The following is a 15,013-nucleotide window of genomic DNA, read 5'->3' as shown; positions in this document are numbered from 1 at the left end:
TAAGCGGAACTTCTTCATTCAGGGGGTGGTGTGAGTGTGGAATGAGCTGCTAGCGGAAGTGGTGGATGAGGGTTCAACTGCAAAATTTAAGAAAAGTTTGATTAAGTACAGAACTGGGAGGGGTGCGGAGAGCTATGGTCCAGGTATGGGTTGATGGAATGTGGCAGAATAAGAGTTTGGCACATAGTAGTTGGGCTGAAGGGTCGGTTTCTGTGCTGTAATGATCTTTGACTGAGGTAGGAATGATTTCTACTCCAACGGGATCCCACCACTAAGCATATCTTTCCCTCCCCCCCTCTCTCTGCATTCCGCAGGGATCGCTCCCTACACAACTCCCTTGTCCATTCGTCCCCCCCATCCCTCCCCACTGATCTCCCTCCTGGCACTTATCCGTGTAAGCGGAACAAGTGCTACACATGCCCTTACACTTCCTCCCTTACCACCATTCAGGGCCCCAAACAGTCCTTCCAGGTGAAGCATCACTTCACCTGTGAGTCGACTGGGGTGATATACTGCGTCCGGTGCTCCCGATGTGGCCTTTTATATATTGGTGAGACCCGACGCAGACTGGGAGACCGCTTTGCTGAACATCTACGCTCTGTCCGCCAGAGAAAGCAGGATCTCCCAGTGGCCACACATTTTAATTCCACATCCCATTCCCATTCTGACATGTCTATCCACGGCCTCCTCTACTGTAAAGATGAAGCCACACTCAGGTTGGAGGAACAACACCTTATATTCCGTATGGGTAGCCTCCAACCTGATGGCATGAACATTGACTTCTCTAACTTCCGCTAGGCCCCACCTCCCCCTCGTACCCCATCTGTTACTCTTTTTTATGCACACATTCTTTCTCTCACTCTCCTTTTTCTCCCTCTGTCCCTCTGAATATACCTCTTGCCCATCCTCTGGGTCACCCCCCCCCACCCCCCCCCGTCTTTCTTCCCGGACCTCCTGTCACATGATCCTCTCGTATCCCCTTCTGCCTATCACCTGTCCAGCTCTCGGCTCCATCCCTCCCCCTCCTGTCTTCTCCTATCATTTTGCATCTCCCCCTCCCCCTCCAGCTTTCAAATCCCTTACTCACTCTTCCTTCAGTTAGTCCTGACGAAGGGTCTCGGCCTGAAACGTCGACTGCGCCTCTTCCTATAGATGCTGCCTGGCCTGCTGCGTTCACCAGCAACTTTGATGTATGTTGTTGGAATGATTTCTGCCTGGCAGACATTGCATTTTATGCCTGGACTGAAGACTTGATCTTCAGACACCACTTTCTTCAAACAACTGGTACACTGAAATTGATAATGAATTTCATCACAGATATCTGTCTTTGCTGAGAGGTTGCTCCTGTGATATGACAAATGGTCAACATTTTCCAAAAGTTTGTCGTGGAACTTTATGTCCACAGACAGTGTTGAACAGTGGAGTCAGGTTAATAGAGGATGTTTAATTTGCTGATCTTGAGTATTAGGTACATCCTATACAGTAACTATGCTTCAGCAAATGAGCTAATGATAGCTTGAAGTTCAGCCGTCTTGAATATACATATATGAATGCAGTCTGCTAATAGCGGCTTGACTACTGAGGTTCAGGTGACCTTGGTTTTGAAGAAGGTTTAACATAGGTTTGCATAGGTTTAACAATTTCTCTTTTAATTCTCGGGTCCATTTATGCAGTAGTTGCACACCAGGTGCAATTAACATACAACCATTAGTAATATAAGCTTTAAAGGGCAAACAGATGCTGTGCAAATAACTGAAGTCACCTACCTAATTCTCTCAGATTTTCCCTTTCCCCTTCTTTTATAAATGACCTCACAACCTCTCTCTGATCAATCTCTTGGTCTCTTGTATCAATCTCTCATCTGGTTCAATGTCACATTTTGTTTAACACTACTGTGAAAGATCTTGTGACTCTTTACTGCATTTATCTAATGTAAACTAATTGTTGAAATGTTCCAAAAGGAGCGAAGGAAAAAAATTCCGAATTCTGCTTCTTTCTACACCCAAACTCTCAAATTCCATTCTCAGTAATAAGAACAAGCACAATTGCTAGACCACTTCAAAGTGGAGTTGCAATGCTGTGATATTTCACAAAGCTCTGCAAAAAACAACAGTTGTAGTACTCAAAGTTAAATTAGTTTTATCCCTTGTACATGATGATTCACACTTTTGTGAAAAACAGTCAGAATTCATTATTGCTTCTGACTGGAGCCTTTCTCCATCTGGAATAAAACCCTGTCAGACATTGGTACTCGTGACCCGGTAGCCTGGGACCCGTGGCAAAGCACAATGTTGCATGTAGCTCACGCTATACCCACAGTGAATGTCTTACAAGCAATATTAATTTTTTTGAAAAATAGGGATGCAGAAGGAGTTTACTCTCCTTAATCTCCTGTTCACATGGAAAAATATAATAGTGAACAAAAGACATTGGGAAGGGGTGTTGGGATCACTCTGATAACCTCACATATATTAGATGCTTAAAACAAATGGCCTACACTCCATTTCAGAAAAGGCAGTTGCCTTACTTAAATTAGAATGTTATGATGATACCATTTAGTAACATCAAGAACTGTGCAGGCTCAATTGCACTGACAACTCTATGAAATTGAGACAGTCCATGTCTGCATGTTGTTAAGACTCTAAACATTCGGGCATGCATTGGTAAGTGCCCATATCACTGTCAGGCAACAACTACTTCCTACCAAGTATAACTCCCTGTCTTTCCTATTCAAAGGCATAAGCCTTTACCAAGTCTCTGACCATCAAAATCTTAATTCACCATTGACTAGGAACTCCATGACACCAATCATGAATGGCCATGCCAAGAGCAAAGAGTAAGAGGCCAGGTACTGAATGGCATGTGACTCAACTCTTGACATCCCAAAGCCTTTCCACGTACAAGGTACATCAAGCATATGATGCAACACTTTCCACTTGCCTGCATGACTGCAGCTCCAACAGTATTTAAGCTCAGCACTATCCGGTCTCCTTGATTGGCACGAGTCCACAATCCTAAATATTCATTCCCTGCATAATCAATGGACAGTGGATACAATGTGCACTATGTACAATGAGCATTGCCACTACTCACCTTGGCACTGTGAATGCACTTACAACCTTTAACACCAAAGAGGACAAAGATGGTAGGCATTTGCAGTTGTTGGTTCACTTCCAAATTGCATACCATATTGTTGGGATAATATTAGATTAGATTTGATTATGAAGACACGCAGTCCTCTTTTATTGTCATTTAGTGATGCATGCATTAAGAAATGATACAATATTTCCTCCAGTGTGATATCACAAAACACAGGACAGACCAAGACTGAAAAAACTAACAAAACCACATAATTATAGCATATAGTTACAACAGTGCAACAATAACATAACTTGATGAAGAAGTCCATGAGCACAGTAAAAAGTTCAAAGTCTCTCAAATGTCCCACATCTCACGCAGATGGGAGAAGGAAGAAAAACTCTCCCTGCCATGCCCGACCACAGTCCGACTCTGAGTCATCCCAAAACTTTGAGCTCTGATCAGCTCTCCGACACCGAGTACTGAGCGCCATCTCTGTCCGAACGATTCGACCTCAATCTCGGTTGCCAACAGCAGGCAAAGCCAGGGATTTTGAGGCCTTCCCTCTGGAAGATTCCCGACCGCGCAGTAACGACAGCAGCGGACTGGCGTTTCAGAAATTTCTCCAGATGTTCCTCTGTGCTTTCACGTCTGTCTCCATCAAATCAGAATTGTCCACGGCCCCTATTTAACGGATACAATATCATTTTTCACCGGAGGGCTGCGCACGCACGGCGCGCTGCTCTCTCTCCTCACTGTTTCTTAATCATCTATTAAATCCTACAACTTGTGGCCTAACAGTACTTGGGAAGGTTTTTCAGATGGTTTCATGATCTCCATGGATTGAGTTCAAGAAACTGCCACACAACCACATTCACGTAAAAATATTTGGGTTAGGCAATAAATGCCAGACTTGCCAACGATGACTAAATCCCAAGAAAATGAATTATCAAAAAACTCATTAGGAGTTCTTAAAAGGATTGCTACAGTTTGCTCAGAGAAAGACCTACAGAATCTTGAGGTAACTGGAAGAGCATGAGTAACAATAAAGAGTTGCATCACAGCATATAAGTACAAAGTTCAACTTCCACTACCATAATAATAAGATAAAATAACCAATAGTTTTGTCAAAAAGATAGGCTTTAATAAGTGCCCTAGAGGAAAATGAAGCTGAGAGGTTCACTGTTTCAAAGCTTTTGAAGGCTAAGGGCCTTTGTAGCTGAAGGTAAAGGCATCAATAATAAAAATCAGAGGTGCTTAAAACATCAATAATGGAGAAGTTAAGATTACCTTGGAGACCTCTAGTTACCGATTGCAGAGATAGAGAGGTACAAGATGATGAAGCCGTCTTAAAATGAGTATATTTTACTGAAGAACCAGACACCAACATGGTTCATGAGTTGAAGTGACAGCTGAACTGAACTTGTTCAGAGATACGGTACATACATCAGCCTTCGAGAGGGATGAAACAAGAACGACCAGTCAGCAGAGTACTGAAATGATCCAGGCAAGCAGCACACAGACAATGCCAACCATTCAGCAATTCCATCCCTCAAAATGATTGCATAACCCCATCACCCCCCACCAACCCCAAAAAAACTCACATACACCAACACATTGAAAGCTGCATATTTGTGCTTTAACTTTCAGCTTGGTGCTACAGAAAATGTACTGGATTCACTCACACACAACCTCCGTATGATAAGCCATCTGTTAGCACTTGTTCACCAAACACAGTTGACTGAATAAAAAAAATTCCAAATGAGGCTCCTCCAAGAATCCCGTGCCCCCCCCACCATAGACTGGATGATACAATCATCCCTGTATCTGATGACGCGACACTTAGGCAGTCACGAGTCTGATACTACAGCCACGTTAACAATATTTAAGAATAAGAGAAAGAAAAATGGAAAAGCCAGGCTAGATTCGTAGGGATTGTCAAAGGCTAAGAAATAACAAAATACGCTTAAGAGAATTTTTAGGGTACAGAGAAATGATTACATTCTCTGCGGGGTGAATGAGTGGTGGACTTTAAAGAGGAGGTTATAGAGAGGTTATTTCAGAGGACCTTTTCTGCAGAAGCTACAATAACTCATTAAGGTATGTTGGATAAGATAGTTTTATTAATTCAATGTTATGGTTTAGATAAGGAACATTCAATAGTGGCAGAGGAAAAGATGGAATAGAGGATGTAGCAATCAGAAATGGCAGCACTGGAGTACCGGGGACTGGGGGTTGGATGGTGGTGGTGTGTGGCAGGGAATGGTGACAGAAATTTGAAGTTGAAGATAATGGATTTTAAATCTAACATACTGCACACCATGGACTCATTGGGATCAACAGAGCCAGAGGCCAACTGTAGTCGGACATCTGATTTTATTGTCTGGACAAAGGCCGAAAGATGACTGCCGGATTCTTTGGAAGTGAAGGTAATAAGGGTATGACTGAAACATCAGATGAAGTGACAAATTTTATTATGAAAACCAAGAATGATGGATTCAGTCTGCCTAATGTTTGAGTTAAGGAGATTGTTACGAAAATGATGTAACATGCATAAATTTGTAGATGGATACACTTGTTTCTGATCGATGAATCTTCAGTAAAGGGGTATGATCTTCAAATTAGAGCTGTCAATTAGGCTGAAAAGAGCCAACAACTTTTCACAGTAAGTAGATTAGAACTCTCGACAAGAAGTGTGTATGAAACGTGGTCAATTATAATATAAAATGACACAAAATGCTGGAGGAACTCAAAAGGTCAGGCAGAATCTATGGAGAAGAATAAAGAGTTGATGTTTCAGGCTGAGGCCCTTCATCAAGAATGTTTTGACCTTATCAAAGGATGCAGAACAAGGACAATTATCCACGATTTTACTGAAAGGTCAAGAAGGCTTTATGTGATGAATGTTCCTTGCCTATTTCTTTAAGTTTCAGGACCAAGACAATGAGTGCATCAAGCCCCATGATAAAGGACTCAAATTGTGAGCCATCCCACACATACACAATGATAGAACATAGAACAGTACAGCACAGTATAGGCCTTTCTATCCACAATGTTATGCCAACCTATATAAAACTATTCCACAATCGATCTAATCCTTCCCTTCTACACAGCCCATTAACCTCCATTTTTGTTACATCTTATCTAATAGTCTTTTAAATAGCCTTTTTGTATCAGCCTCCACAACCACCCCTGGCAGTGTGCTCCAGGCATCCAGCATTCTCCATTTTAAAAAAACCTACCTCTGACATTTCCCCTAAATTTTTGTCGATTCACCTTAAAAAAATCCTCTGGATTGGCCAGTAGCCTAGGAAAAGGGAATTGTCTGCTCAATACTTCTCAATCTTACACATCTCTATCAAATCACCTCTCATCCTCCTTTCCTCATAAGGCATTCTCTAATCTAGGCAGCATCCTGGTAAATCTCCTCTGTACCCTCCCCAAAGCCTCCAATTTCTTCCTGTAATGAGGTGACCAGAACTGAAAACAATTCTTCAAAGGTGGTCTAACCATAGTTTTATAGAGCTGCAACATTACCTCATGAGGTCCTGAACTTAATCTCCCAATTTTTTAAACTTCTTAACCAGTCTAGCAACTTGTGTGGCAACTTTGAGAGATCTACGGACGAGGACTCCAAGATCCCTCTGTTCCTTCACATGATTTCCGCAATTTCAGCCGTCATCAGGTTCTTAATCTTGTTTGGGAATATTTGTTGAAGGCAAATCTGGACAACTGAAAACAAAATGGCTAATGGATTCCGAGATTTTTCTATGCTGGACAGTTGAATTTAGATACAGCAAAGGCAAGATTCTCTGCTGTCAATTAAACACTAAGGTAAGGCTACAACCATATGAAACAGAGAATCTGAAGACAGGCACAGTGAGCATAAATCATGAGGGAGTATAGTGGCATCACACCAAAAATTATGTTACCAGCGCCAGATTATTTTATAAACCTTACACAAAGATGTTTCATTTAATAAACAGCTGAACTAGAATAAGGAAGCTGCCACACAATCCCTCTTTTACGAAGAGACTATTATATTCCTAAGTAAATGTAACAGACTGAGTAGTACCATGGCTGATAAATTTTGACCATTAAATACAATAAAAGCCTCAAAATTGCAGGAAAGCTTACAGGTCTTGGTATCAAAAACGTAAGAACTTGTTAAATATTTAAAAGATACAAGGAACTCAGATTATAATTGGTTTGCAATTGGTTGGAAATAGGCAAAACATATCCAGTGATCCTCTACCAATATGAGCTACACTACCAACTCATCTAATGAAAAAATCTTGCTTAAGCATTACATCACCACAATCTTTAGGCTGGAAATTGGAGTAGCAAAAAAACTGTGCCCTTATTTTAGGCATATATAGTGCAGAAGACACAATTTTAGGCATACTTGAATTCCTGCCCATTGGAAATTGGATATTTCCTGTCACAATCCACCCTAACGGTGACATCAATTTCCCATTGTATTTAATGGATGTGATGTCATCAACATAAACCGTCATCATTAATTACTTCTTTATAAAAATCAGATCAAAAGCTCACTTCTTTTGAAGAATTGATTTGCATTAAAAGGGAACATTGGTGAATGATTTCAATTATTGCCCAGATATCATTCCTGTACTGAAAATCTACTCCTATAATTTTTTTTCACATGATATGCTTTTACTAGGGGCTCTTGGCAAAGATCAAACTTCTACAAACCAAGTTGAGTGGGTATGGAATTAGCTACGACATGCAGTGCAACTGGCCTGCTCTGTGCTTGAGAAGAAGTCGTCATAGCTCCCAGGAGTCTACAGTGCTATTATCCCCTCCCACCCAAGTCATTTGCAATTCCTCATTCCCAAGATACACCATCAACCCAACTTCACTGTTTGATGTCATCTCCATGGCAGCCTCAGTAGTCAGTCAAAATTGTGCTGACCTATTTCCCAAAGGTCAGCTATTGCTGCTGACTGCCCAGCAAGCAACAGTGGATGTGAAACATCACAGTCTTTTATAAGGGAGTAAACTATGACAATGGTTAGATAATGATTTCTTAAAACATTTCTCTCTCAAACCTGCATTTTTGGCGAGTTTTGAATTCACACCCACTTAATACAATGAAATTAGTTCAAACTAATTTTTAGGCAATTGCTCATTTGAAATGTTTCACTAACTCAACACACACTAGATGTGATTTCAAAGATTAAAAAAAGTAATTATTGAAAGTAATAAATAACATAAATGATACCCTGGACACAATCAGCACACAAATGCAATATACAATTTATAGACATAGAGTTTATATAATGTATTATTGTATACAAAGAACTGGTAGAACTACAAGTCTACAAAACGTTCAGAAACATTCATATATGAGTCACAACTGTCTTCTTACTTTTGGTATGTTTCATCATTAAGCACATTCTGAGATGTGCAGCAAGATACCACATACAGTTCAGCCTTATCAACATGTGATTTTAATTAGTCATACAATAATGTAAATTGAAAGACACGATTTGAATAGACTGAAAGTTAAAATATCACATTCTAAAGTATCTCAAAAAGCTTCTCTGCAAAATTAGCCCAAAAAGTCTCCACTTGCTTCAGTATTCATGTGAACAATTGCAAATCAGTTGACATAAGACTGCTCAGCTGGACTCTTGCTTACCAAATGAACAATCTTCAGCCATCCTGCTTTTCTGTCTTGTCTTTAAGAATGAGTGATGAGAAATGTACCCTATTGTCAGCTCCTGAATCTTGTCTTGTCGATAGCTTTTCAGCTTGCTCAGGAGCTGAACTGCAAGAGTTTACTTCACAACAATGTCAACATCGATTTGTGCACAGCTCCAGCTTGTGCGAACTAACCCACTCCACGAGTCGCACCTGCAAATCAGTGCAATACAGTCTCAGTCACAGCAGAATTCACTGAGATCAGCTACTTCAAACTTTCTCAATACAAGCAAATCGGAGCAGGAGAGGGAAAGCTGGTAAACAATTAATAACTGCAGCAATTAGCTTTGTGCCATCCTTTTTGCGACTATATCAGGGTCAATGTAAAGTACTCTCCAAAGACAAGGAGCTGTCACAATGTAGGGGCCCTTGGTTCACCAGTAAATGCAGAAAGGGCAGCACAAATTAGCTCACGTGATATAACCACCCAAGGACGTCAACCTTCTACAATCCACAAGCTGTGCTGGATATTCACATGGCAACACTGATAGAGTTACTATATTTACACAGGACTTCCTGGCTCTGTACAGCACTGCAGACTGTCCAAAGCATAAAGGAAGAGCGAGGGTGGTCTTGTAACAGCCAACTCTGTTAAATCTTATATAATATTTGTATTTTTTTCAAATAAGCACATGCACCTAAATGAACTTTTCTCAGGCACTCAAATTTCTTTGTTTCTCTAATACAGAACTGAAAACCTGACATTGTGAGATGTTGAGACAAACACCGCAATGACATTGGAGCAGCAAGTTTCACTCTGGACCTGCCCTGGACGTGATTGATGGGACCAAGGAGGAGCTTTCCTCTGTACCAAACCTATGCTGCAGCTTATCTGGGCAACCTAGACTGAGTTTTACTCAATCTATTGCACAATACATTAATTTGTTCTGCTCAGATTTTAACTCGCGTCAAGTATTGTTCATCCAATATTCTGAATTACATCAGCTCCCTTCTCATCAATTTTAAAACTTTTCCGTTTTCCAATCCATTCATAGCCTTGTCCCTCTCCATCTCCATGATCCCCTCCATTTCTACAATCTTCAGAGTTTGTGGTAACTACAAGTCTGGGTCCTTGTGATGATCCATTTTCATTGCTTCACCCACTAGTTCCAAGCTCCTTCCTTCCTGTATTAAAGTTGGCCCTTAAGGCATTCAGAGTCAGAATCAGGCTTATTACCGCTGACATATGTCATAAAATTTATTGTTTTATGGCAGCAGTATTATGCAAGACATCTTGTCCTGCTGAAGGGTTTCAGCCTGAAACGTCGACTGCACTCTTTTCCGTAGATGCTGCCTCGTCTTCTGAATTCCTCCAGCATTTTGTGTTGATAAAATATTATAAGTTACAAAGTAAATAAATAAATAGTGCAAATGGCAAATAATGAGGTAGTGTTCATGGACCATTCAAAAATCTGATGGGGAAGGAGAAGAAGATGTTTTTAAAATGTTGAGTGTGGGTCTTCACTAGCACTCAACATTTTAAGCACACAGCTATGGGTCTGGCATGTTTCAAAGCAGCAACCGTCATACCAATCCCCAAGGCTTCAGAGGCAACTCATCTTAAAGACTACACACTGGTGGCACTCACTCCCTTAGTTCCCAAGTGCTTGGAAAAACTGGTCATGTCCCACATCAAGGACAAAATCCCAGCTACCTTGGATTAGCACCAGTTTGCCTACAAGATGAATGGATCAACTGAAGACACCATTTCTATAACTCTTCATACTGTCTTGAAACAACTGCTCATTCCAAGTTCATAGCTCCCTGAAAGTGACTACACAGGTCAATAAGATGGTTAAGAAACCTTATGGAATGCTTGCTTTTATTAGTCGAACATTGACTTCAAAAGTCAGGAGGTTATGTTGCACCTTTATTAAACTCTGGTTAGGCCACATCTGGAGTATTACACACAGTTCTGCTTGCCCCACTATAGGAAGGATGTAGAGACTTTGGAGGAAGAGGATATGGACATGGTGTACGTAGGAGGGACTAGCACTTGGGTGTTTTTAAACTTGCCTTTTAGCTGGTTTGGCACTGCATTGTGGGCTGAATGGCCTGTTTCTGCGCTGTACTCTTCTATGTCTTAAACTGGAGCACAAAGACACCTACGTAACGATGCTTTTCATTGATTACAGCTCAGCCTTGAACAAAATACTACTGAACAAGCTGACTGTTAAGCTCCACAATCTAGCTTTCAGCACATCAACCTGTAATTGGACCTTGGACTTCCTTACTAATCACACCCAGATGGTGAAACTAGGCAAGTGTACATCAACCCCACCTCCCACCAACCCCAACACCGGTGCCTAACTGGGGTGTATACTGAGCCCACTTCTCTACTCACTTTTCACCTATGACTACAAACTCAGTCATTAAATTTGCAGACAGCGCAACATCAGAAGACAAAAGAAATGATAATTGACTTCAGAAAGGCAAGAGATCCCGAACAAATCCCACTATTCATAAATGGTGTGGGAAGGGCCTCCAGTTTGAAGTTTTTGGGAATGAACATCACCAAGGAGCCCTCTTGGTCCATAAACACAACATCAATAGAGAATAGAGACAAGAAGAATTTCTTCAGCCAGCGGGTGCTGAATCTGTGGAATTCATTGCCGCAGCTGTGGAAGCCAGCTGATTGAGTATATTTAAAGTGGAGGTTGATAGGTTATTGATTAATAAGGCATCAAAGGTTACCAGGGAGAAGGCAGGAGAATAGGGTTGAGAGGGAAAGTAAATTAGCTATGAGCGAATGGTGGAGCAGACTTGACAGGCTGAATGGACTAATTCTGGGTCTATGTCTTCTGGGTAACTTTGATACCCCTTGCTTTTTGGTCGTATCCTCAGACTGGACTGCCCAGTCCCTTTTTTACCTTTTTTCATATAGTGTAGTGGGTTTTTTTCTCCTCATTTAAAAAAAATTAAAGTTTTTTTTCTCTCTTTATGAATTGATAAGAGAAATAGCTGTCTTCTTTTTTATTATATACTACATATTAGCTTAATACTATGTATGATTTTGATAATATCTATTTCACTTTCTGTTTGTATTGTTATTGATACAAATTAGAGAATTCTCCTCTTGTTTGTACATATGATGCTTTTTTTAAATCAATAAAAAGATTAATAAAGAAACAAAGATACCCCTTGCACACAGCCTTTCAAACTTATATTTTTAATGGTTACTTTAGTATTTTTCCTCACCTTTTCTTGTTCTTTATACCAATATCAGGAACAGTACTAAATACTACATTTTAAGTACTTCTGCTTTTGCTCTTTTCATTATACATAGAGAAGGAAAGCTCTTTTGGTGAAGAAGAGAGATTGCTTACTTCCCTTAGGGACATGACTTATTCCTGTATCACAGAATGGTCTTTTCTGATCATCTCTACCCAGCTTCCCCCAAAAATAGTTAGATTTAGGATAAACAAAGCAAATGAGTTGACTATTATTTCACACTTCCTTCCAACCCACCATAATGAACTCCACCATATGATCATTGCTGTTAAATACATAGCACATTGCTAAATTTACTATGGCTATTCCTTATGGTTCTAGGATATACTGGTACATAAAACTATATTGAATACACTCAAGAAAGTTACCATCTTTCTGATACAAAGTAATTTGCTCATCTTAAATAAAAGTAAAAACTCCCAGCTAAAATACTTTGTCTTTGTTGCGTCCTCAACCATATTGAATATTCAGTAATATTCAGTATACTTGTCAAAGTGCCCCACTTAATTGGACTCCATTCAGAGCTCTAAACATTATTCACTTCCTTCACCACATCATTGCCTTTTCCAGAGTACATTGTAATTACTCGTCAAAGCCCCTCTGACAGCACCTTACAGCTCTCAATGTTTAGCACCAAGGAAAGGGCAGCAGACACATGGGACAGCCAGCATCTACAAACTCCCCTTCAATGAACTTGGCATTTTAGTCTGTGACTGTCACTGGTTCCAGGCCCTGTGACTACACACCCAACAGCTCGACACTAGAATGACTGCAGCAGCTTAAGAGAGTGGTGAATTACCATCACTACTGACTATAAGAGATGGGAAATAAACTTTAGCCTTGCTGGTAATGCGTATACCCTGAAATAAATATCTTGTGATTTTCCTCCTTTTAGCTGCTGGCTTAACAATTTTGCATCATTTAGTTTTTCCTGGAGTGCTTAAATACAATCACAGCTGTTATGTGACAAGCACAGCAGACAATGTGTACAGCACGGCTCACAAAAATACACCTAGATTACTTAATTAGCTGTTGTTGAGGTTGAACCACGAACCAGAATGAACAGTCAATTCTTTTCAAATAGACCCTTGGGATCTTTTACATCCATGCGAACAAATTATAATATCACCAGTGACTATACAGCACTGAATCCGCAAACTAGATCATGTATTTGTATTCTAAGTAATTTACTGATACAGAGGCAATCGAGATGTACTGTGCGAGTCAATCAGCAAAGAAAAGTGACAAGCTGTGATGAAACTTTTGGGTCTGTCTTCCCAACATGAAATACAGTCATGTTCTTACATCGTCATCACTGCAAAATTATTTGACACATGGCTTTTACCAGTTATAGTTCAATCAAATTACTAGATACAAGGAGTTTATGGATTTGACCAAGATTATCCTCTACCAAAGATCCAGAATGAATTGAAGTAATAGCCCATAATATTTACAGGTTAGGGACATTCTTTCAAAACTAACACTTGCCCACACGGAAATACAAGAGACTGCAGGTGCTGGAATCTGAAGCAACTCAGCAGGTCGAGCAGTATCAATGAGAAGGGTGGGGTGGTGGGTTACTGCCTGAACAGCTGAATTCCCCCAGCAGATTATTTGCTATCCAACACACACAAAATGCTGGAGGATGCAGTCGGCCAGGCAACATCAATGGAAAGGAATCAACAGTCAACGTTTCAGGGCGAGACTCTTCTTCAGAAGCAGAAAGGAGGGCGGAAAAGCCAGAATAAGGAGGAGGGAGGAGGAGGAAGAGTACAAGCAAGTAGGTGATCGGTGGTCAGGTGAGGAAGGAATGGAAGTAGGTGGGGGAGGGGGATGAAGTGAGAAACTGGGAGGTGATAGGTGGAAAAGGTAAAGGACTAAAGAGGGAGGAGAGAGGACCATGGGAGAAAGGGAAGGAAGAGGAGCACCAGAGGGAGCTGATAGGCAGGTGAGAAGAGAAGTGGTTAAGAGGGGAGTCAGAATAGAGCATGAAAAATTAGAGAAGGGGGAGGGGGGAGAAATTACCAGAGATACGAGAAATCGATGTTCGTACCGTCAGGATGGAGGATACCCAGATGGAATATGAGCTGTTAGTCCTCCAGTCTCAGAGTGGTCTAATCTATCTAAATAAAAGTTAGCTTAGTTTCTTCAAAAGAATAACACTGCCCATCATCCAGGAATTCTTCACATTATTGGGCTTAGACAAAAGTTTCTTGCATCCGTTTCAATATAGTATATGAATGCCTAGTCCATAGATCAAGTTTTCACTGCATGCTCGATATGAAAGCATTTTGTAGTTTTCATTAGTGGTGATACAGCTGATAGAGGTAGCTCAAAGTTCCCTGAACATGGCTTTCCTGGTGGCTCAGTTGCTCACTACATGGCTCAGTATTGGAATAGACTAACTGTGAAGGTCAGAGGTTCAGTTCAAAGTTAGGTAGTGTTAGCTAGGACTGTAAATGGGACACTATGATTTCCCTTTGCATGCCTGAGTTCTGGAAAGCAGAAAATACACTTAGACCCCTATTACTTTTCACTGTTCAAGGGCTGTAGTTTAACTGGCAGGGGTATTAGTAGGTGAAGGTGATACAGAATGGGAAAAGGAAAGGAAAGATCAAATTGGTTTATAAACTATTTCCTCCATTGTTCAATAGTCTAGAAATCTGCTGATGTCCATGCGGATCAGTGCTTCTGAGGTGACAAAAAACAAAATACAGTAAAGCACAGCATGCAGCTTGGCTATGTTTCCAACCCAGATTACAGGGTAAGGAAACAGTATCCATCCATGAAGATTTATGGCTGAGTTACCACATTATGAAATAGCCAATGGCACAAATGGTCATTATGACCTATTGATCTGAATTGCACTTAAAACATTGTTAGGCATCCAACAAATTAAAACTGTTAAATAATTAAATCAATGCCAGCAAACAGAATGGCTCAGCTGTTCAAAATGCTTCTAATGGGTCACCCTTTC

At 40.6% G+C, this 15,013-nt stretch overlaps 1 protein-coding gene across 4 annotated transcripts in view; it reads right to left on the bottom strand.

Annotated features, from left to right (window-relative positions):
• Positions 1-15,013, bottom strand: part of LOC134339491 (cAMP-dependent protein kinase catalytic subunit alpha-like) — a 219,536-nt gene that overhangs the window by 110,725 nt on the left and 93,798 nt on the right. Inside the window, exon 1 of one of the 4 annotated variants that reach the window (XM_063036048.1) lies at positions 8,744-9,178. The exons of the other annotated variants lie outside the window; for them this stretch is intronic. Within the exon in view, the coding sequence (XP_062892118.1) occupies positions 8,744-8,765 (22 nt within the window). The 5' untranslated portion in view covers positions 8,766-9,178. Of the gene's footprint in view, positions 1-8,743; positions 9,179-15,013 lie in introns of those variants that run through there. 4 annotated transcript variants of the gene reach the window in all.

Source organism: Mobula hypostoma, chromosome 29 (assembly GCF_963921235.1).
Source record: "Mobula hypostoma chromosome 29, sMobHyp1.1, whole genome shotgun sequence".
Lineage (NCBI taxonomy): Eukaryota > Metazoa > Chordata > Chondrichthyes > Myliobatiformes > Myliobatidae > Mobula > Mobula hypostoma.
Note: the sequence above shows the minus strand (reverse complement) of the source record. Positions and strands in the feature narration are given on the sequence as shown.